Below are 23,553 nucleotides of genomic sequence, written 5' to 3' on the forward strand. Positions count from 1 at the left end.
GGCGGCGAGCTTGTCTCGTTGGCGGCGGGCTGACGTGACGAGAGGCACTTCGCGCCTCTCGCCGCGTCAGCCCGCCAGGCAGGGAACCCCCGTCAGCCGCGCTTCGCGCGACTGCCGGGGGCTCCCTGGGTCGACGGCCTGACGCGGCGAGAGGCGCTTTGCGCCTCTCGCCCTGTCAGGCCGGGAGGAACTGCAAGCTGCGCTGTGCGTGGCTCGCAGTCCCTGGAGCTGGGAATCGGGGGCTCCCTGGGTCGGCAGCCTGACGCGGCGAGAGGTGCTTCGCGCCTCTCGCCGTGTCAGGCCGGGAGGAACTGTGAGCCGCGCTGCGCGCGGCTCGCAGTTCCTCGAGCTGGGAATCGGAGGGACCAATCGGCAGGCGCTTTGCGCCTGCCGATTGGTCCCTCCGATTGTCTGTCGTGAGGAAGGGTCCAATACGGACCCTTCCTCATCACGGACTAATCCCACCTCTACCCCCCTTACCGAATTATATAGTCCGTGGCGCCTGTGGCGCCACGGGCGGTTTAAAGATAGGGAATGAACAGAAAAGCACTATGACCGTTTATGCACAGGGAACTTCACTGCACCACCCCCCTGTCAGGAGCACAGATCGGGAATAGATGAGGTGGGCCAAATGCTCCCCCATTTGGGTACAGAAAGAGGTGGGGCAACCTGCCATGACTAAAACTCCAGCCTGCAGCCCAGCATGAAACCTACAGTGCATAAATGGTCTATGATAGGAAAAGTGAATGAAAGTGGTCTACTGGGCCATCCATCTCACCTTTATAACTGCTGCAATAAACATTGTGTTGGATTGTACCAACTTTTTTGCTGGTGGAGAAAAACTCCCCCTCCCCCCAAAAATACTTTTATCCTGCAGATCATTTGGCAATATGGAATTTTAAAATCTGGCTGGATCTAGCTTCTTTGTGGGATTTTGGGCATTCTCATTTTCTTCACTTGTAAATTCCTGTTTCTGTGATACTTTTCCCCTTGTTCCATGTGTGTTTGGTTCTCTTTATTGGTCAGTTTCATATTACATCACTTTATGTCTGGCATACAACCCTGCAATTTAAATCTGCAGATTTTTATGCCAGAAATAAACTGGTGTAATATCAAATCAACCAATAGGAAGCAAAACATCTGCAAGTACTGAAGAAAGAGAAACTTAGAAGCAATGAAAATGAGAATGCAAAGAAGCCCGTTGTCACATCGGTGTATCTAACAACAAACTATCCTATGCTTCTAGAATCATAAAGTTGGAAGTGACTTCCAGGGTCATCTAGTCCAAACCCCTGCAGAATGCAGGAAATTCACAATTACCTGCCCACCTATGGTAACACCAATTCCTTGCCTAAATGATCCCCCCCTTGAAAAAAAAAGAGAATCCATGGCTAGTCTGGCCTAGTAGAAATTCGCTTCCCAATCCAAAGTGGCAAACAACATGTCCCTGGGCATGCAAGAAAGAGCCTAAATTCACATAATCAGCATTTCTGTCAGATCACTGTCTAGTCTCTTCTTTAAAACTTCCAACAAAGGAGAACTCACCACCTCCCAAGGAAGCCTGTTCCCCTGAGGAACCACTCTGTCAGAAACTTCTTCTGAATCATAGAATCATAGAATCATAGAGTTGGAAGGGGCCATACAGGCCATCTAGTCCAACCCCCTGCTCAACGCAGGATAAGCCCAAAGCATCCTAAAGCATATTCTGGATTTTAGCCAAAACATCTTTTGAATTTATTTCATCGTATTGGTTCTGGTCCTACCCTCTGGGGCAACAGAAAATAACTCTGATCCATCCTCTATGTGTTAGCCCTTTAAATACTTGAAGATGGCTATCATATCACCTCTTAGGCATCTTCTCTCCAGGCTAAACAGGCCAAGCTCTCTCAATCTTTCCTCATATGTCTTGGTCTCCAAATCCCTCACAATTTTCATTGCCTTCCTCTGGATGTGCTCCAGTTTCTTTAGCTCCGTCTTCCATTGTGGTGCCTAAAACTGAACACAGTATTCTAAGTGAGGTCTAACTAAAGCAGAGGAAAGCAGTACCATCATCTTGCACAACCTGGACACTATGCTTCTGTTGATACAGCCTAAAATCCCATTTGTCTTTTAGACACCAAGTCACACTGTTGACTCATGTTCAGTGTATAGTGTACTAAGACCCCTAGATCCTTTCACACATACTACTGCCAAGACAGATCTCCCCCATCCCATTATGATGCATTTGGTTTCTTCTACCTAAATGCAGAATTTTGAATTTTTCCCTATTGACATTCATTGTAGCCCAGTTTTCCAGCCTGTTAAGATCATACTGTATCCTGACTGTCTTCTGCTGTGCTTGCTACACCTCCCAGTTTAGTATCATCTGCAAATATAATAAGCACCCCCTATATAACTTCATCCAAATAACTTATATGTCCATATGCTAGATCAGACTACAGGGTTGGATCCAACCAGCTTTTATACTCAGTCTTAGTTCCCTTCCCTACAACATCCCTCATTTCTTTTGTCCATGCAGGGCCCAGGATCTCCAGCATATATAGAGAAGACTGTCTCCTCCCTTTTTCACTGGTGTAAAAACCAGCTGGATATAACCCATATTGTATGCAGACAATACTAGAATGATATAATAGTAGAATATTTTCCAGGGTAGATTGGTGTACAATTGGGGAGGGGACTATGTCCCACTTCATTTATGATATGAAGCTGTTGCATTCATTCCATCCTACAAGAGCATTTTGAAGCATCACTGGTTTCAGTCCTATGTAAAATGAATGCCAGCTAGTCACTGCATGTACACATCATACTGTTTTTAGTCATCGGCCTAGTCTGCACGCATTGCATAATGCACTTTCAATGTGCTTCTGCAGTTGGATTGTCCTGTGCAGAACAGGAAAATCTAATTCTAAGGTCAATTGAAAGTGCATTATCCAATGTGTGCAGAATGGGCCATCATCAACATTACAAAGTAATTAAACTCTTCATTCTGGGGCATATTTAACACCTAGCTGAAATCATGGTGTTTCATTATTGAGGATAGATTTGGGTAACAAGTAGAACACCTCTGGTTTTAACTGAGGTCATTGTGCTTTTTAAAATATTCTCCTATACCTATGGCTCTGGAGTTTACATGACCAATTTGAAGTTACTACTGTGCATAACATACTAAATAGTGAGTTTCCATGATATGCATGTATGATCTGTACTGATCCCCTGAACTCCTTGTTTGTGAAAATCAATATAGTTAAAAGCAAATCTAAGCTATAGTTAAGGGAATAATGTTGCACTCCTAAACAGAGATACATCCAAATCCACTAAAGACAAAAAATGTCACTCTGTTTATAGTTGTACTGTAAATGACCAGTTATCTAATCCTAAATAAGAATGACTTCCTAAATGAAGAAAAATTTCTAGGTAGGTGACATTTCAATTCTATTAAATTTGACAGAACAGCTGTTGAATGATTTAACAATAAAATCTCTCACCTTTGGTTTATATGTGGAACTTATCCATGCCAATGCTCCAAATTGTTTTTTATTAGAAGAAATACTGAGGGAAAATATTGCTGTTCAGAAATCATGTGTATCTAAGTAGCGCACACGTATCCTTATCCATTAGTTCCTCTATATATTTATGAAATTGCCCCTGGGATGGAGTGAGTCCGGCTGCCCATGTTCAAATAGGGCCGGAACAATGCCCACCCGCCCTCGACTGCCGCTCATCCCTTGCCTGGCTGCCCGAGCCGAAAGGTGCCTCTCCACTGGCATGCCTGGTGAGGGGGGGGGGCTTTCCTGCCAAGGGGGGGCATCTCAGGGTCTCCTTGGCCCAGGAAGGCCTTGCGCCACATTGCAGACACAGCCCAAGTCCTTCCTGGATCAAGAGAACGCTCTCTGCCGGCGCGCCTGGCAGGGGGAGGACTGCCAGTCTCCTCTTGGCCCGGGAAGGCCGCACAAGCCCTTCCTGGTTAAAGGGGATGTTCTCAGTCGATACCCGCCTCTCCTCCTGCACGGCTGGCCACTCTCCTCAGCTCCTTGCACCCACCCACTGCTCTCCGCCACCCCAGACCTCCACAAGCTGCCGCAAAGGTAAACTTCGGGGGGGGGGGGCTTTTGCTTTCCCTTGCCCCTTCTCCCCTTTCAAAGCCCATTTTTTACAAATGGGCTTTGCCACTATATATATATATATATGACATGGAACATATTTTAAAAGACTTTGTGGATCTGGGGAAACGGTAAAGGACCTGGGAGCACAGGTTGTGTTTTCATTAGTCCTTCTTGTAAGTGGCTAAGGCATAGGAAGAGAGAGAAAAATTATGCAAGTAAATGACTGGCTACGTCAATGGTGTCGACAGGAATGGTTTCTGGATCACGGTCAACTATGTCAATATGAGGGGCTATTATCAGGAGACGGCGTGCACCTCACAAGGTGTTGCACCTCACAAAGTATTTTTGGGAGAACCCTTGAACACCTGGTGAAGAGGGCTTTAAACTAGACACAAAGGGGGAATGAGACGTAAATTCAGAACTTGGTGCGATGACAAGATCTGAAGATGAGAAGATCTCAAATCTACAGGGAATCTTACAGAAGCAGTGAACTACTAGCTTACAATGAAGTTCAAAAACCAAAACCATGAGGCACATAAAGGATGGATTACGATGTTTCTACACTAATGCATAGAGTATGGGAAACAAGCTGGAGGAATTAGTATTCTTAATAGAGGAAGGGGGCTATGACCTAATAGGAATCACAGAAACTTGGTGAGGTAATACTCACAATTGGAATACTATTCAGAAGGGACAGACAAGAAAAGAAGGGGGGAGGTGTAGCAATATATGTTAGGAATCTTTATACTTCTCAAGAGATACAGTTACCCAAGCATGAAAGTTCAGTTGAGTGTATTTGGGTAAATATAAAAGGAGTAGGAAATGAGAGTGGTATTATTGTGGGGGTCTGCTATAGACCACCAGGCCAGTCAGAGGAATTGAATGAGATACTGCTAGACCAAATGACACAATTTTCAAAAAAGGGGAAACAGTGGTATGGATCCTAATTCTGTCAGGTGGATCAATAATTGGTTGACAGATCGTACCCAGAGGGTACTTCTTAATGGTTCAGCATCTTCTTGGAAAAGAGTGACAAGTGGAGTACCCCAAAGATCTGTCCTGGGGCCTGTGTTGTTCAACATATTTATAAATGATTTGGATGAGGGATTAGAGGGGATACTTATTAAATTTACTGATGATACTAAACTGGGAGGGGTAGCAAACACAACTGAAGACAGCAACAGAATACAGGATGATCTTGATAAGCTCAAGAATTGGGCTAAACAGAATGAAATGAAATTCAATAAGGACAAATGTAAAGTTCTGCATTTAGGTAGGAAAAACCAAATACACCAATATAAGATGGGGGAGAATTGTCTTGGCAGTAGCATGTGCGAAAAGGATCTAGGAGTCTTAGTAGACCATACATTGAACAAGAATCAGCAGTGGGACTCAGTGGCTAAAAAGGCAAATGGGATTTTGGGCAGTATCAAACGGAGTATCGTGCCCAGATCAACGGAGGTGATGGTACCGCTTTACTGTGCTCTGGTTCGGCCTCACTTGAAGTACTGTGTTCAGTTTTGGGCACCCCAGTTGAAGAGGGATGTAGACAAACTGGAGTGTGTCCAGAGGAGGGCAACAAAGATGGTGAGGGGTTTGGAGACCAAGACATATGAAGTAAGGTTGGGGGAGCTTGGTCTGTTTAGCCTAGAGAGGAGATGACTGAGAGGGGAATCTGATAACCATTGTCAAGTATTTAAAAGGGTGCCATATGGAGGATGGAGCAGAATTGTTCTCTCTTGTCCCAGAGGGACAGACCAGAATGAATGGGATGAAATTAATTCAAAAGAAATTCCATCTAAACATTCGTAAGGAGTTCCTGACAGTTAGAGCCATTTCTCAGTGAAACAGACTTCTTCGGGAGGTGGTGGGTTCTCCATCTTTGGAAATTTTAAACAGAAGCTAGATAGCCATCTGACGGAGAGGCTGATTCTGTGAAGGCAAAGGGGTGGCAAGTTACAGTAGATGAGCGATTGGGATGTGAGTGCCTTGAATAGTGCAGAGGGTTGGACTAGATGAACCATGAGGTACCTTCCAACTCTATGATTCTATGACATTTTTTTTCACCATAATCTAACCGTGATATGATGTTGTTTTTGGTAGGGAGTATAAGGCACATAGCCATATTTAGTCCAGCTACAATCCTTCTGTGGAAGAGAAGAACTTTAACTGGCTAGTTAAAGTCTAACCTCATAAGGTCACAATTTTAATAAAGTTTGAATAACATGAATAGAACTATACAGGATTGCTTCCTAAGTTGCTTACCCTAGTGCAAATATATATGACAGGGCATATGTGGGTAATAACTTGTTTCAAAAGCCCTCCAAACAAGAAAAGAGATTATCAAAAATGGTGAAAGTTGGGGAATTATAGGCTCTGATCACGAAGGTAGTCCTCACAGCATTTTTCTGTAATTTGCTCTATGTGGGCCGTCACCCGTGAGGAGGGCTGCAAACGCGAGGTTTACCATCCTACGTTTGCAAGCAGACCAAGCCTATCTACCTGAAGATAAAGAGAGACCATTATACAAAGAATCCTAAAAAGAAATCTAAAGAAATGTTTTATTGTTTTGGTGTGATCCCGTAGCAACACAGAAGTGTAAGTTTTTTTTAACAACCGCTTTTCTGTTGTGTTATGTCCACATGCATAAGTGTGTGTGTGTGTGTGTGTGTGTACATATATATACATATACATACATACATACATACATACATACATACATACATTATATATATAAATGTTGGGACTCAGGGGGATGGAAGTATGAGTCCCCAAAACCACTGCTGTGAAGAGACTGGTGGCCTGTGTTGATTGACAACCCAGAGAGCTGGGGGGAAACTTCAAGTTGTCCATGCTTTTGGCTTCTCAGCCACCAAATCAGTAGGCAAATAGCCACAACAAGATGGCAGGATAAGATGGGAGGTGTCTCCCATCAGGAAATGTGCAAACACATTGTTTACTATTGCACATTTGAAAACAAGAAGCAGTGCACCTTTTACGCCTCTGTGCAGAAATGGCCCATCAGAAGCAGATAAAATGAAAGCACAGTGAGAGGCAACTTGATCCCCTCCCCAAAAATAATGACTTCCAAGGGACCAGAATCCTACATTACTTATAGGCTCCTTCTATCTTTATCAATTCACTAACAAATTGTGCCATATCCTCTTTGTTTTCTCCTTGAACATATTTTTTATTACATGCATATTCTCTTAAAATATATATATAAGGCATCAAAGGATCTGATAACAGTATTGATTTTCAAGATGAGCCCACACAGATCAACAAAGCGGCTGTGCCAAAGGAACTTACTGATACAGCAATGGGAACAAATGAGTGGTGGGGAGAAAATATTCTCATCATGCTAAATGAATCCCAGGGAGTTAGGGTGTGTGTGTATATATACATACACACACACACACATACACACACTGACACCTGATCACCTCAAACACTAAGCACAGGTGTGAGAATTCTCTTGTGTTTGACAGTTGGTTGAACACAGCCTGTGATAATTAACTCTAAATCAGCATCTATAGCTCTGCTCAAATCATAGCTTGTTCTTGTGTTTTGCAGATGCTACTGCAATACTACACAAAGGATTATTATTCTCTGTATTTTTTTTTACTTCAGTAAAATGTGGTCTAGATTCCATGTGTTTTCTCACCTGGATCAATCATTCAAGAAACTACATTATATAAAGAGAAGCCACCAACTGGGGGTTACATATATGAATCTAAAAATGCTGTACTTCAGTCTGTACTTCAGTTGAGATGAGATATCACAGTGTTAGTATAATTCATCATAAAAAGCCCCAGGAGACTTACCTGCTGGGGCTATTGCCGCGGCGGGAACAAGCGCGACGATGACACTGGGGGCTGGAAGGGAAACTACCTTTCCCAGCTGCCCCGGGAATCGCGCATGTGCACGAGTGGGAGGGGGTGGGGGCAGTGTGGCCGGCTATTAAAGGAGCGGCCGTTGTTGCTCGGCCTCTTCCCGCTCCTACGGCCCCTGGGAACACGTAACCCACCCACCCTTACGGCCCCTGGTTTTTTGAAATTGTTTAAAAAAAAAATTGAAAGAATATTGAAATGAGTTTGAAGGAAGAATACGAGGTTTGAAGAAACACAGTAGAACATGGTTATGTGTTATGGTTTATCGTTTTATTGTCACAGCCGGCGGAATTGGAGCATGGGAAGGGTTGAGTATCGGGGGGCTAAGCTTGCGCGCTGGCCTCCCCTAGGCCTGGGGGTCCCCTTAAGGGGCCGTGTGGATGCGGAGCCTGATTGAAGGCCCGCATTTCCGGGAGGCAGGATAACCCAACAGAGGCGGACGCCCAGTAGGGTTAATCCACTACGCCTCCTCCCATTATTCAGCCTGCCATTGCATCCGGGTTGAGGTGGGCTATTGGCCAAAGTCACCCGTTGAGCGGCAGGCTGGATCCGGGGCTGCCTTGTGGTCAGCTGACCACAAGAGGGCTGCATTCCCTTCCCATGTCTGCCATGCTCAAGTTGTTAATAAAAACTGTGGCCAAATTCTAATGCCAAAGTTGTGTACCAGTGTCTTCTTCAAGCGATTATATTTCCCTGCAAGCCAATTAGAATTTCCAGCATTGTACATGACTAAGGGGAAAATGGGCAGAGCCATGTATTGCAGGGGGAAATAACCACTGCTGAACACATGCCAAATTCTACTGTTATTGCAATGTCATGGCATGGCGCATTTACTGATCCTAATCCCACAGGATTGGTTGCTGCTAGCAGAGACAGTAAATATCAACCAATATCAACACATAATGTGTGATACTACACAATACCCGGGGAGCAATGTTGCTCATGTTGTACCATTGCTTGTGTGACTGTACTGCTTCAGAGTTGGTACAGAATTATTCATTTGACTGGGCTTTCTAGGCAAACAATCTTGCCCACTTAGGAGACAACTTCAGTTCCTTTCCTCATATATAGAAAAGTATGGTATAGTCTTTCAGAGAGTTACGTCCTTCTAAATCCAAGTTAATGGGTTTAGAAGGCTATGGGTCTGCTTAGGACTACACCATTCAAGGTCCTGTTTCATTCAGATAAGCAATCTCTCACATGCAGTCAGAGGGGCATGTGAAAGCCTGCTTATCCAATTTGGCCTAGACCTGGATAGTCCAAGACAACTTGATCTTGTCAGAACTTGGAAACTGAGCAGGATCAGTCCTGGTCAGTATTTAGATGGGAGACCCTCAAGCAGTACCAGAGTTGCAGGCCATGGGAAAACGCTTCTGAATGTCTCTTGCCTGGAGAACCCTACAGCAATGGTAGTCAACCTGTGGTCTTCCAGATGTTCACGGACTACAATTCCCATGAGCCCCTGCCAGCATTTACTGGCAGGGGATCATGGGGATTGTAGTCCATGAACATCTGGAAGACCACAGGTTGACTACCTCTGCCCTACAGGGTTGCGATAGGTCAGCTGTGACTTGGTAGCAAAAGCAAAACAAATGGGAACTATTTCTCAAGGCTATTTCTGATTATGATGGTGAAGGAGAGTTCTTGTGCTGTTTTTGCTGTCCGATTGGGTGGTTTGCAGGTTGCTACCGAGATGACTAATAACTTTTACTCGCACTGTGAAAATTACATGGGCTATCATGCCTCATACTTCATACCATAAACAGCTCACCAAAGGAGATCAAGAAAATATTTCACCCTGAGAGGAAACACAACGCAATTATACCTCATAGGGTGGATTTATGCCTTCCTTTGAAACAGCTGACATTTACCATGGAAGAATGCAGGCTAGTGGTGTGGATAGATTAGTCCATTTTGGAACATCTCATCTGCGTTTAACATCATGATCAGTGATACAAGGAGACAAAAACTTAGTTGGAATGTGCTCAGCACTACCGTACCAAACTACCCTGTTTAATGTGGCCCAAATATTAAAAGTAACATCAATGTTATGCTGTGAGTGCTCAAAGTAATATTGTGTTCATAACTGGTTTCATGGTTTTAATTAATTTTCTTTCTTTTCCCCCCCTTCAGACTCTTAATCCTAGAGAATGGCTGTCTGAAGATATATAATGTTAGCAAATCAGATGCAGGTGTCTACACTTGCGTAGCAATGAATCACTTTGGAGTTGCTAGAAATTCAGGGAAGCTGATGGTGAAAGGTACTTTATTGTCTTCATTTGTGCCTTGTGCATATTAGAAAAACACATGCATATTTGATTAAGCATGCTGAGATGTCAAAGAACATAATAGTAGTGTCGGAGGCACGGTATGAACCAAATCTCTTTCCTGGAGCAGAGCTGTTGAGATGCCTTCGGCAAACCAGAGGGTGCCTGGCCATGCGGCGGGTGGTGCCTGTGCTTTGATATGATTCTTAGATGTGATACTAAGAACTGGTAAAAACAATCACTCTCCTGGTCCCAGCCTGGGTATTGTATTATTTCAAACAGCTTACTGTTCTCCCAAAGACATGATAAAGGGTAAGAATGTACTATCCTGGCCTAACTTTAGAAATGAAATGTAAGTCTTGTTTTGAGAGTTCTAATCAGGCTCTTCTTTGTACATGTGGATTTCTTTGTACACGTGGATTTCTGGATTTTTAATTTACTTGGCTAAGCATACTCAATAACAGTGTGAATGGGAAATCTTATTGAATACTGTTTCAAAGAAGATGATCATAAATTAATTATTTCAGCCTGGGACTCTACCTAGTGGTTGACAAAACAAGAGGTGGAAGTAACCAAACTGAAGGGATATTTCATTTTTGAGGGAATTGTTCCTGCATTCAGCAGGGGGTTGGACTAGATGACCCCAGAGTCCCTTCCAACTATGGTTCTATGAATAGGAGCTCTTTTAAGACAACATTAATATGGATCAATTCCAGATTGCTAGAAATACTAGAAACTTGGTTGTGAAAGCTACTTTATTGCCGGAATAGCCATTTTAGATTTCATATGGTCCCTTGTTTACCAGTTCCAATTCGCCTCATTTTCATACCACTGATGACACTTTGGCTCCTTTTATACCATTTATACATTATCTTTACACCACATAAATGTCTTTTTTTGACATTTATATGCAATTAAAGTAAAAATATCATTGAAAACTGTTTAAACCACAGAAAATAATTCTGCGCGAGGAAAGAAGAACTGACATAAAAACAAAGACTTGTGGGTTTATTTTTGAAAGTAGATAAGAATATTTGACTCCAACACAACAGCTTTCAAAATATGGCCTTATCCCTAGGGAACACTTAACTCCTAGAAACCACATTAAGCCTCATATATATGGCCTCAGTAGGGTCACTTGCTGAGTTCTAAGGATCATTTTTGGTGGGCAGGCTCCACTGCCTTCCATAATAACAACAACAACAATAATAATCTTTATTTTTCTAATCCCCCCTTCCCGTGAGGCTCAAGGCAAGTATGAGGCATTATGAGGTCAAGAATTTACTTTAATTTCAAATGGCTATGGATTGTCCTAAAGAGTCAATGGTGAAGGATTTTGTGATAATTGTTCTACTTAAAATATATTGTCTAACAACTACAGGTATTTATGCACCCAGCAACTAATAATACCGAGCTCATATAATCACACATTTCGCCCTTTTTGCTGAAAATTAGTGGTCCTAACCCACCACTTTATTCAGCATGACTGTGAGTGACATATTGAGTCAATCGTTCTCTTTGGGCAAAAGTGACTTGACGTTGCTGTGTGACACTTCGGTATTGCTTCATCCACAGCAGGCTTTATTAAGACAAGTCCCATAGATGTAAGGGGATGTGACTGATGAACCTTGATGCAATATGTCAAAATGCTGCCATCAGGTTAATATGTAAAGGGGGAAAGGTTTACTAGGACTCGGGATTGTCATTTCAAGAGAAGTCAAATGAGGCACCTGAGATGAGCAGATACCCAAGTCAGTTTTATTTTTCTGAGGGGAAAACAGTTGCTGCAGCTAGTTGTCTGTTTTTATCATTTCAGTGACATGGAAATTCTTTAAAAGCTTCTTTCTTTTTTTGTAGCAGCTCTGATACATAATTAATGATATCAGTATAAATTTCTTTCTTTCTTTCTTTCTTTCTTTCTTTCTTTCTTTCTTTCTTTCTTTCTTTCTTTCTTTCTTTCTTTCTTTCTTTCTTTCTTTCTTTCTTTCTTTCTTTCTTTCTTTCTTTCTTGTATTTCTATCCCGCCCTCCCATTAGGCTCAGGGCAGTTTACACAAAACATAGAGGACATACATCGTAAATAAATGTTTTTAAAAGTATTTCATTTTTGTTAAGACCAGTTCTGTAAATAAAGGCACCATGCTTCTGCAGAACAGACCCTAAACCCAAACTAGCTTCACTGCTCAGATTGGGCATGCAATAATTTGTCTTCATTTGTTTTGTTTTCCCCTCTCATGTTCATGTATTTATTTATCAAGAATACATTTCAAAGCATTTTTCTCTGCAAAATTATGGTTTGTTTTATCTATTAATATCTATCTATCGATCGACCAGTGGATCGATCATATTGAATGTGTGGTGTAGCCAGGAAATCTGAGGATTGTCTGGCAGCCAGACAAAGGACATTCAGAGGTGGCTTGCCATGGTTATTGCCCATGTTGTTCCTTGGAGGAACTATCACCCAAATCTTCAGAGGTCTCCCATCCAAATACTAACAGGGGTTGGCCCATCTTAGCTTCTAAGATCTGACAGGATTGAGCTTGTGGCCTCAGATCGGCTTAAAGTATTATCTCCTCCCCATAAAAAGGTAAAGGTAAAGGTATCCCCTGTGCAAGCACCGGGTCATGTCTGACCCTTGGGGTGGCGCCCTCTAGCGTTTTCATGGCAGACTCAATACGAGGTGGTTTGCCAGTGCCTTCCCCAGTCATTACCATTTACCCCCCAGCTGCAAGCTGGGTACTCATTTTACCGACCTCAGATGGATGGAAGGCTGAGTCAACCTTGAGCCGGCTGCTGGGATCGAACTCCCAGCCTCATGGGCAGAGGTTCAGACTGCATGTCTGCTATCTTACCACTCTGCGCCACAAGAGGCTCCTCCCCATATACACACCCTAAAATTGAAAATATTGAAACCCAAGTTAACAACAAATCTCCTATCAATGAAATAGTGAATATGAAGGAGATGGGGCAGAGCAGGGGGTAGCAGTTCTATCAGTGGAGAGCAACAGTCTCTTCCCCAGACAAGCAGTCACTCCCTTCCTTCGTCCCTCTGAAGAAGAAGCAGTACTTCTTTCTGCATCGAGGGGACAGAGGACAGACTTTGTTAACAGAGTGAACATTACATTTATCACAATTTGTTCCCAGAATGCAACCGACTGTCATATCTAAATGCCTCCTAAACAGCTTGGGTACATGAGCCATGTCTTTCTTGCAAAAGTATGCATTCATCTTAAACACCTTTCATTTCTTTCTCAATTTCTTTGCTGTATGGATCCCACCATTCGTATGTGTTTTGATGCTCTGATACGACCCCTGCTTATAGTGCTTGTTAAGAATGGCTGTGGTTCACTGGGAGGGCACACACTTTATACCCAGAAGGTTGCAGGTTCTGTCCATGACATCTTCAGTTTAAGGGATCAGAGCAGTAGGTGTCTCATATTCTGGACAGCTGCTGCCAGTCAAAGAAGAGTGCTGAGTTAGATGAATTTTAACATTTATAGACTTCCCTGTTCCTTTGGTAAAATAAATAGCTCTGGATGTTCATGCAGAGGCTTCTTTTGCAAAGTGGAGCTGGCATCCACACAAGGGCTCTGCAGCACAGGGGGAGGATCCCGGGAGTTCAGATTAGATGTTTTTTCGGTTTCTTTTTAGTGACCATTACACAAGCCTTGGCTAACACGTTTTTTTTTTAATTATTATATAGATTTAGGTGACTAACAGATTTTTCAGGTACATCAATTTGAAATATTTAAATACAACCATATTCAGTGTGGCATAATATTCAGTAATGATGAATATTCCTGCAGGCAACAACTGGTACAGGAGCATACTTCTGAAAGTGGTGGGTGACATCCTTCTGCAGGGAAGCATTGCTGCATTTTGTTAGGCTTTTGGTGGGTAATGTGCCTGCATGGGAGAAAAATCACGCAATGGTTGTCAGTTAATCGAGATTTTTAATATAGCTCAAGAGATAGAAACATGTGCTTTGATTTGGAAGGGCTTGGGTTAAATCATCATTGATAAACTTACGAAGAGGTTATCCTAGTGCCAGTAAACTCAGATGTAGAGGGGTAATTTAAAGGTGTTTTTTTTTCCTTCATAGTTTTCCAGCAATCTGATCTTGTTTGGCATTTTAAAATAATTGGTTTTTTCTACTGACGTCTCTTTCTCCTGATATTAAATGGTAACTAACTGATGAGGCAGTAGATATTATTGTGAATACATTATTTTTAATATAATTATCAGCCTTCTACAACAAAGGTTGAAGCCAGATAACATTAACAATGCTGGCATTTTAAAAGCAAAAATGGAATACCCATTCTAGTTTATAATAAGATTAAGTTTACCCCCCCCCCTCGACTGATTGGTCTTGTTTTTATAATGTCAACATAGTTTTATCTTGCCGACAGCCATGTTTTCTCAACCTCTGCCCATCAAATGAAGGATGTTTCACATGACAATTGTGAAAATGGCAATTAGAACAAACGCAATACAGTGGCGTAGGTTTAGGAAATTCCACAGCTTCGCTAGCAGGGCTTACAACTCTCAGTTTCTAAGCTGAAGGTCAGGTCCAGAGAATCATGTGGTTAACTTAGGAATACTCACAACATTTGACACAGCTCTCAGTTGTCTGTCTACTCTCATGCAAAACCCATTGGAGTTCCTTCATTTTGCAGCCTTAGAAATGAGTATTTAATATGTAATGATGAAGAAAGAGACTTTGACCTGTTCACTGAACTCTGTAATGCCAGAAGCCAAAGAAGTCTGTGAACTTTGAATCCTGGGCAGCACCAGCTGATTTGTTTCCGCAAACAGGCACAATTTAAAACTCATTCAGTTGAAAAGTGACCCAAATCACATTGACCCCACACTCTGAATGAAGACATATGAGACACAAGTATATGGGTAAAGAGCAGGGGTTTTTTTTAATGGCTACTTTGCATAGTGGCATAATGAATGGCTGCTTTGCATAATTAACATGTTGATTGCGGGTAACAAATATTAGGCAATCTTGATAGGCTTGCCAACATTCTGGACAATTGCAATCCTGTTCAAAACTCGTGACTTTGTTTATGCTAAAACAAACCACAATCCATGTAATATCTTTTGCCAGGACCATTTTAAAGCATTTTCTCCCCAGCATCAACTTGCTACCCCTGGTAATTTCAGTGGACGGACACTATTTACTTCTCCCAGAAACCAGTGTGCCACCTGAAACCAAATGTACTGCTGTACATCTCCTTTCCCACAAGCATTGAATGTCAGGATGCTGGCGAGAAAAGGCCAAAAATTCCGGGGCTGAAATTTTCATATTGGGCCAGCACATCTCTCAACTAGTTTATCTGGGAAGTGGTAGACAATGTCATCAAGTCACACCTGGCTTATATTGACTTCCCTAGGGTTTTCAAGGCAAGCAATGAACAGAGGTGTTTTGCCATTGCCTGCCTCTATGTAGCAACCCTGGACTTCCTGGATAATCTCCCATCCAAGTCTTAACCAGGGACAACTCTGCTTAACTTCCCAGATCTGATAAGATCAAAGTAGCCTAGCCCACCCAATTCTGGTTAGTGTTTATCTTCATCTACTCCCCCCTTCTTCATATACTCCCCCATCTTTATGTACTCATTCTCCATGTACTGTACTTCAACATGCTGTACTTCAACAAAGGGTTGGGCTGCTCCTCCTCAACACTTCCCAGACACACAGCCAACATACGCCTTAGCTGTCTTACAGTAACTTACAGGCCTTTTCCACACACAAGACATGTAGCCGCACAGTCCCAAAAGGTGGGTAGCATATCCCAGCTCCTGCACATGATGTCGTCTACCTCCAGAAGCTGGCTTGTGAAATCCTCCATTTTAACCTGCAACTTCAGAAATTGCACAAAGTGGATTCACCATCCTAAAATTTGTGATCTTCCAGCAAACAACCAGTCTGCAAGCAGCAGAAAGAAGGAATGGAGGGTGAAACATGCTGTAGCCTGCCAGCTTTGTCCCACCCTCATTCCCCCCTCCCCCTCCCTTCTCTGCCCAGAGAAGGAGGCAGATCCCTCTCTGTAATTTCAAGCAGCATAAGTCTCTCTGTAGTTGTTCTGAACTAAGAGCATTCTTCCCTTCCTCTTCAGTTCTCAGACCTCTGTCCCTTCTTCTCTCCTCTTCCCCCCACCCCACTGCTCCAACCGTCCATGCCAGTCTACAGTCACCCTGGACCCCTTCCCTCCCTCTCCCTCCCTCCCCAGAACCTCTTAAGTTAGGCACAGTATGCATGTCATCTGGTATCCATGAACCCTTCTTGCTTTCCCCAACACCTCTCACTTTGAGCACTATGTGGGCGGCATGGAGGCTATGCGGGTGGGGTGCAGCCTGCACCTGGCTTAAGAGGTGCTGGGGAGGGAGGGAAGGGGTCCAGGGTGAATGTGGACAGGTATGGACTATCGGAGCAGCAGGGGGGGGGAGAGGGGAGAAGAAGGTACATAGGTCTGAAAACTGCAGGGGAAGAAATGAATGCCCTTAGTTCTGAACAACCACAGAGAGACTTCTGTTGTTTGAAATAACAGGGGGGTAATCTGCCTCCCTCACCGTACCTTCCGTGGGCTGGCCGTGTGGTTTTTTTTTTGGGGGGGGGGTTTTAACTAACTTGGCAATGTGTTTTCATAGGACTGAATATGCATTGCTACATGTAAATGTCAAGTTTTTTTTTAAGAGCTATACAAACGAACCACCAATTGGTTGGCCCCATTGATTGACAGGCCGAGGAGCGGTGAGTGAAAGAGTTCACTGCTGTCTCATTTGCTGTTTGCGCAGCATGTGGGGAGGGGAAGATGCGGCAGAAAGGCTTTAAAGTATGGAAGGGAGGAATAGCCCAAATTAATATCATGCTGTTGCAGGTAGGAGGCGTCTTGCCATTTTGACCACTGCGCGGAAATGCCCACAGTGTTCACAATCTTCATCAGTGCCTAGCTTTTTCCCAAAGGATTGGGCCTATCTAAAATAGCATTATGTGTCCCCAAAGTAAAACATGTAAAAATAGACCCACTTTTGAGCCAACCTGCAAGGTCCCCCCAGAAATTCCTGCTTGACTTTGAAGGCAACTAGCCACTCCTACATTGCTTGGTGTTGAGTAGGACGGCAGCTGCCACTGTGAAAATAGCACAGCTGGCAACAAACGCCTTACTTTTCAATGATTGAGTAGACTGAATGAAGTGCTTGGCCCATAGAAACTCACACTTGGGCAGCAGTGATCAAAATGATTTTCTCACGGTCACAGCAGGGAACAGATACCAGCCATGGAAGCCAGAATATGATTAAAGCACTTTTACTCAAACCAAATACACAGAAAATGATATTAAAAAGAGGGGGAAAAGTAAGTTCAAATATGTATTTAGGGTAGTGTGGCAGGGATAAAAATAAAATCTAAAATGAGGAAAGCCAAAGAAACAATTATGGAATAGAACCAGAGCAAAGGGAATGCACCCATTGGCAAGCTCCTTATAATGGAGGTGCAGATGATGAACGCAGTTCACCTGGTTTTCTTCAATCCCCTCCCAGGCAAAGCTACTTATGTCCTCCATAAAACTTAGCTACAGTAATCCATGTAACAGTCACCTCTAGGCTAAATTACTGTAATTTGCTCTATGGGGGCCTTTTCCTGGCCTTGACCTGAAAACTGCAACTGGTCCAAAATGCGGCTACCTGGGTTCTCATTAGGATACTGTGGAGGGCCCACATTTGACCTGTTCTTCAGCAGCTGTATTGGTTGCCAGTTGAATTCCGGATCTGGTTCATGGTTTTGGTTTTGACCTTCAAGGCCATACACAGGACCTTCAAGGCCCTGCACACCTGAGGGACTAAAACTCCCAATGCACCCTCAGGAAAGCACTCAGATAATCAATTCCAATATGCTGTTGAACTCTTACCCAAGGGATGTGTGCCTGATCTCAAGCAAGATGTATGATTGTGGCCAGAGCAAACAACAAAGCCAGTGGGTCTCCCTCTCCTCTCAGCATACCGCACTCCTCCCCAAAAATACCTACCAGCATAATTAGCCAATTACTCAGGTCAGGAATAGCATTAATAGAGAAAATTGCAGAACAATAGTAAGATGGCATGGTTTTTATTTAATTTGTTTATGTCAATTTTACTATGATGTGTAGCACCCTGAGACTTATAGGAAGGAGTGGTTTATAAATATAACAACAACAAAAATAATAATAATATACATGGGATGTTGTTTGTTTGTCTTTTCTTAATAGAGCTAAGCAATCCTAGTCTACCACTTCCTTTTTATTCATCCCCAGGCTTCTGATATATTTGAAACCAATGAGACACATGGAACTGAGAATGTGTGTGCATGCACATGCATGAACCAATGTGCATTGTTCTCTCTCTCTCTCCCCCCCCCACTGTGTATGCACAAGCACTTATGTGTACCAGAAGGGCCTCACAGCCAGCATTTCAAGGTTTCTGAGCATTACATCTCATTTTTGTACATAGCAAGTATGTATCATAATTGAGAATGATGTGACAATTATATCTTTGTAAATGTAAAGAAAAGCTTCAATTTGACAATTGCAAAATTTATTAAAAATCAGAATAACAACATGCTATCATAATGATAGTGTTTGCAGGGAACATTTGTTTTGGTTCCCCTCCAGAGAAGTTTTGGCTGTTCAATTATAGGCCTCATTGCTTCAGCATTATATTCAACGGAAATGTCAGAATTCCAAAAAGCATATCTAATGTGCAAATTAAGTTTATTGCTGCTCATCGAGTTCTTTATTCCTTGTGATAGAAGTCTTTATTATACCTCAAGTGTACTGAATGTCTTCTCTGTTCTTCTGTTTGAAAATGGGGCCTGCTCCGTAATACATGGTTGCCGATTGTAAGCAAGACAGCTAGATAAAATGGGAAAGAGGCAGCTATTGAAAGGCATTTAAAATATTTGAGATGGAAACCTAAAGGGAAACTCCATTAAAAAAAAAAACATCTTGTATTATGCAAAGCCACCATCTCAGCATTACTCATAATGGTTGGTGTGCTCAGGCTATAGACTGACAGAGCCAGACAGTTCTGGCATCTGCCTTCTATAAAAGACGCATTTTTGTTTTGCTAAGAGTGCAAGAATGCACACTTCCACCCCGCATAATGCATAGCTGAACTGCTTAACAAAGCAGAATAATAGAACATAGCAATGGAGCCAGACCTCAGAGTTTCCCAACTAATTCTGAAGGGTTTTCTGTTAGTTTTACTAGTGTAAAAGAGTGTACCTATGCACTTCAGTTAAAACCCTTTCAAGACTAGCCCTTTGTATGCCACAGAAATCTCAAAAAAATATATCAATGCACAATGGCTTTGAAATGGTTCCTTTATAGTTTTCCTTTGCTTGTATTTTTTTTCCTTATAACCACAGACAACTCGTGTTCTGGGATCCCCGAATATCATTGTTCCAGATGCACACAACGGGTATTCATCGCTAAAGGATCTTATTTAATAGGTCTTGAGGAATATCTATATCCACTAAAGTCAGACTACACTGAGCTAGCTTTTCTGATTTACTATAAAGATGTTTCCTGCCTCTTAGAAAGGAACCATTGGTGAAAATACACAGATGGGCCTATTATGCAAAGCCACTGAAACGGTGATTTTGGGTCACATGGAAAACACGGAGGGGGAAGACGTGAAGCAAACCGCTTACGCACGGGACAGGACGCAACGGCGGCAAAACCCAGAATAACCGATTATACATGCGGCGACCCCAGCGCCACTTCTGGTTGCGCCCCGGTCACCCGGAAGTTCTGCTTTCTTCTGCGTTTTGCTAATGCGGCTTTTTCGCCGGCATGCACCGAATCTGCGGCCGGTTGCAGCCGGTGCCGTGTGTTATCGGTGATTTTAGGTGATGCCATTCCACCCTGAATGTGGACCTTCCCCTCCATGCATAATGGGCCATGCTGGAGGCTGGCCAGCTTTACTGCTTTTACTCTAGCTGGCCAAACAGATCAGCAAGTTGAAAGACAGCACGAAATAGTGTTCAAAGGAGGCTTTCTCAACCAGGGTTTCATGAATTCATGGAGTTTCTTGATGTACCTGGAAGGGTTTCCTGAATGGGTGGAAGTTAATTAATTTTTAATATTTTTCAAACTTGTTAAAACATTTATCAAGTAATAAATGCCCCCGTCTCCAAATGGCTGATGATGGCCCCTGGAGTTGTGGGGAGGGGACCTGGGTGGGCATGTACACTGCTATGCCTCCCAACCATATTCTGAGTTTTCTCGAAGCCTGAAGAACGCTTCAGGGGTTTCTCAATGATTAAAAAAAATGAAGAAGGCTGGGTTAAAGTGTTGAACTAGGGTAAACTTTGGGCCAGTCACACACAGTCAGCCTAACCTACCTCACAGAGTTGATGTGAGGACAAAATGGAGGAGAGGAGAACAATATAAGTTGCTTTGGGGCTCTATGGAGAGAAAGGTGGGGTACAAATAAAATAAATAAAGTTGCAAATGATATTTGTGGTGTTCTACCAGCCTTTCACTGGCATGTAATGTCTGCCTCCGACCCTTGAAGAAACAGTGGGGGTTTACCTGATAGCTTCAAATTTCTGGAGTTCTTGGTTGGCAAGAAACCTAATCCAATAGTATTCACCAGTTTTAGCTACTTGTGTTGGGGAAGAGGCTTGGAATTGGTTAGGTCACAGCTAAGAGCCACTTTATCTCCTCATGGATGGCTGCCCGGACTTTCCCCCAGAAACATTTGCAAGATGTCTGGAAGCTGTGACTGGAGGGCTTGAGCAGAATCCACTGAAACTCAACCCTTCCAAGACAGATGTCCTATGACTGGGTAGGATAGGGGCAGAACAGGAAGTATGTTTGTCCGTATTGGCCAGGATGCAACTGATCACTGCGCCTTTGGCCAGGAATCTGGGAATGATCTTGGATGTCTCACTCACCATGGAGGCACAGGCCAAGAAGGTAGCCTGCCAGGCATTTTTCCACCTTCATCAGGTAAGGCTAATAGCACCCTATCTATCCTCTGAGCACCCAGCCATGGTGATCCACACAAAGGTCTCCTCTAGAATAGACTTCTGTAACTCACTCTACATGGCCCTTGTCCCCGAATGGTAAATTACAGCTGGTGCAGAATGTGACTGCTACGGTCCTCACAGGAACACCTTGGAGGGTCCACATCCAGCCTGTGCTTAGGCAGCAGCATTGGTTGCCAGTTGTGGCCCAGACCTTTTGCGTTCTGGGACCCACCTATCTGAGGGGGTTTGTCACCCCCACAGGGCTCTTCACTCTGTGGGCACCAATTTGTTAGTCATTCCTGGCCCCAGGGAAGTGTGCTTGAACTCAACCAGGGCAGAAGTATTTTCGGTCATGGCCCCTACATGGTGGAATGAGCTCCTGGGAGAGCTGCCGCCCCTGCAGGAGCTGCCAGCTTTCTGCAGGGCCTGCAAGACAGAGCTCTTCCACCAGGTTTATGGTTGAGGCTAATGCAGGAGGAAAATCTGATTGCCTCCCCCTCGGAAGTATATCATCCTTTGACCATCTTGAGGATGTTTGCTGCCACAGCCCTCTGCTGCCCAGTGACAGGTGTTCCATTATGGAGAAAGGCTATTTTCCACCATGTTGGGGTTTTTTTATTGGTTCTTGTTTTAATGGGGTCTTATTGGGGTTTTATTGTTGTGTGGTTTTTATCTTGTAATAAATTAAAAAAATAATAATACACCATACATTCCCTTGATAGCACGTGCCAACCCCAACTTGTTTTTCCTGCAGGAATATAGTTTTAAAGATCAGAGGGAGTCCTTTTTGACTTGAACTGATGATTGGGGAAAAGGCTCTTCCCTTTCATGCCATTTTCAGATGCTGAAATGCCCTTGTCCCAAGTTATTTATATAACCTCAGGTTATGTAAATAACTCTTTTGGTGGCTTTTCAGACTCTAAGAAGGAGAGACCCCCCTCCAGCTGAAAAAGACTCTGATCTTTCAAATTATATTCCTGCAGCTGATGTGTGCCTTTGGGAGTCCCTGGAGTCAACCAGTGAATAAATATATTTTGTATTTTGGCCCTAAGTGGTAGCAAAATTGTTGTGTGTTAGGTACTTTAATATCATTAGATTGACAAGCACCCTGAGCGATCTGTAGTTGATGGGGGGAGATTACACAAGCCAAAGAACATAGACTAAGTGGCCCAAGGCCCTGGGAAGGGAATTCTGTCAGTGTTGTGGCATCATCTTCTGACTCTAGCATAAGGGAATAGTGTTGACAAGCAGCATATTTCTGAATAGTTTTGTTTGCAGCCAAGGAACAGTGAAGGGCAGCTTTGTTGCCACTCGAAGCTTGGAGCCAGGGTGATTCTGCCCACATGTTGGCAAACATATTAAGGAGCCTCTTAGGTAGAAGAAGAGTTGTTTTTGATACATTTCCCACTTTTCTCTACCTGAAAGGATCCCAAAATGGCTCACAAACATCTTTTCCTTCCTCTCCCCACAACAGACATCATGTGAGATAGCTGAGACTGAATGAGAGAACTATGACTGACCCAAGGTAACCCACCTGGCTGTATATGGGGAAGAGTGGGGAATCAAACCTGGTTCTCCAGATTAAAGGCAACTCTTGTTAACCACTGCACTAAGCTAGTAACCCATATTATGTAAGAGAAAGAGTCAATACACATCAGTCAAGTTAACCAACGATGTCATAAAACTTGTATTAATTCACATTTTTTATTTTGCAGTATGGGACCAAAACGTGTTCCTATTTCCAGTTTGTCAGTTTGTCCTAGAAAATCCATCTATTGCATTTGGCATGATTCTTCAGTCTGACATCTTCCACAATGTAGACTCTGGCAGAGAGAATTCATTCAGCTTTTCTACGATTTCCTTTAGCAATCCATTTCGGATCTTTGGAGTCTAACAGTTCATCTGTCTCTTGGCTGGTTTAATGCTGTGGATGTTTGTAGACCAAGTTTTTACTATCTTAGCCGTATGCTTATCATGCTCCTCTTTCACGTGCCTTATTGCCGACTTACATTTGTTTGGCAGAATCTGTGCTTCTACAAAAAAGAAGAAAAAGAATATGAAAATATATAAGCCGCAATCCATAGAAGAGTGTGACTTGTCCATGACATTACATCTGTTATATTTTTGATCCTGTCCTTCCTTCCAGGAGCTCAGGACAACTTTGCTCTTCCTTCGCCTATTTTGTGCTCTCAACAGCAATGTGAAGTCAGGCTAAGAAGCAGCAGGTGGCCTACGCTTACCCGCTGGGTTGCATAGCAGATAGGATTTGGTCTCACAT

General features: G+C 43.2%; 1 protein-coding gene across 1 annotated transcript in view; it reads left to right on the plus strand.

Moving 5' to 3' along the window:
- Nucleotides 1–23,553, plus strand: part of CNTN6 (contactin 6) — a 254,480-nt gene that overhangs the window by 195,580 nt on the left and 35,347 nt on the right. The window contains 1 exon segment of the mRNA XM_077325221.1: nucleotides 10,127–10,254. Coding sequence (XP_077181336.1) covers nucleotides 10,127–10,254 — 128 coding nt within the window.

Source organism: Paroedura picta, chromosome 3 (genome assembly GCF_049243985.1).
Source record: "Paroedura picta isolate Pp20150507F chromosome 3, Ppicta_v3.0, whole genome shotgun sequence".
NCBI classification, from domain to species: Eukaryota; Metazoa; Chordata; class Lepidosauria; order Squamata; family Gekkonidae; genus Paroedura; species Paroedura picta.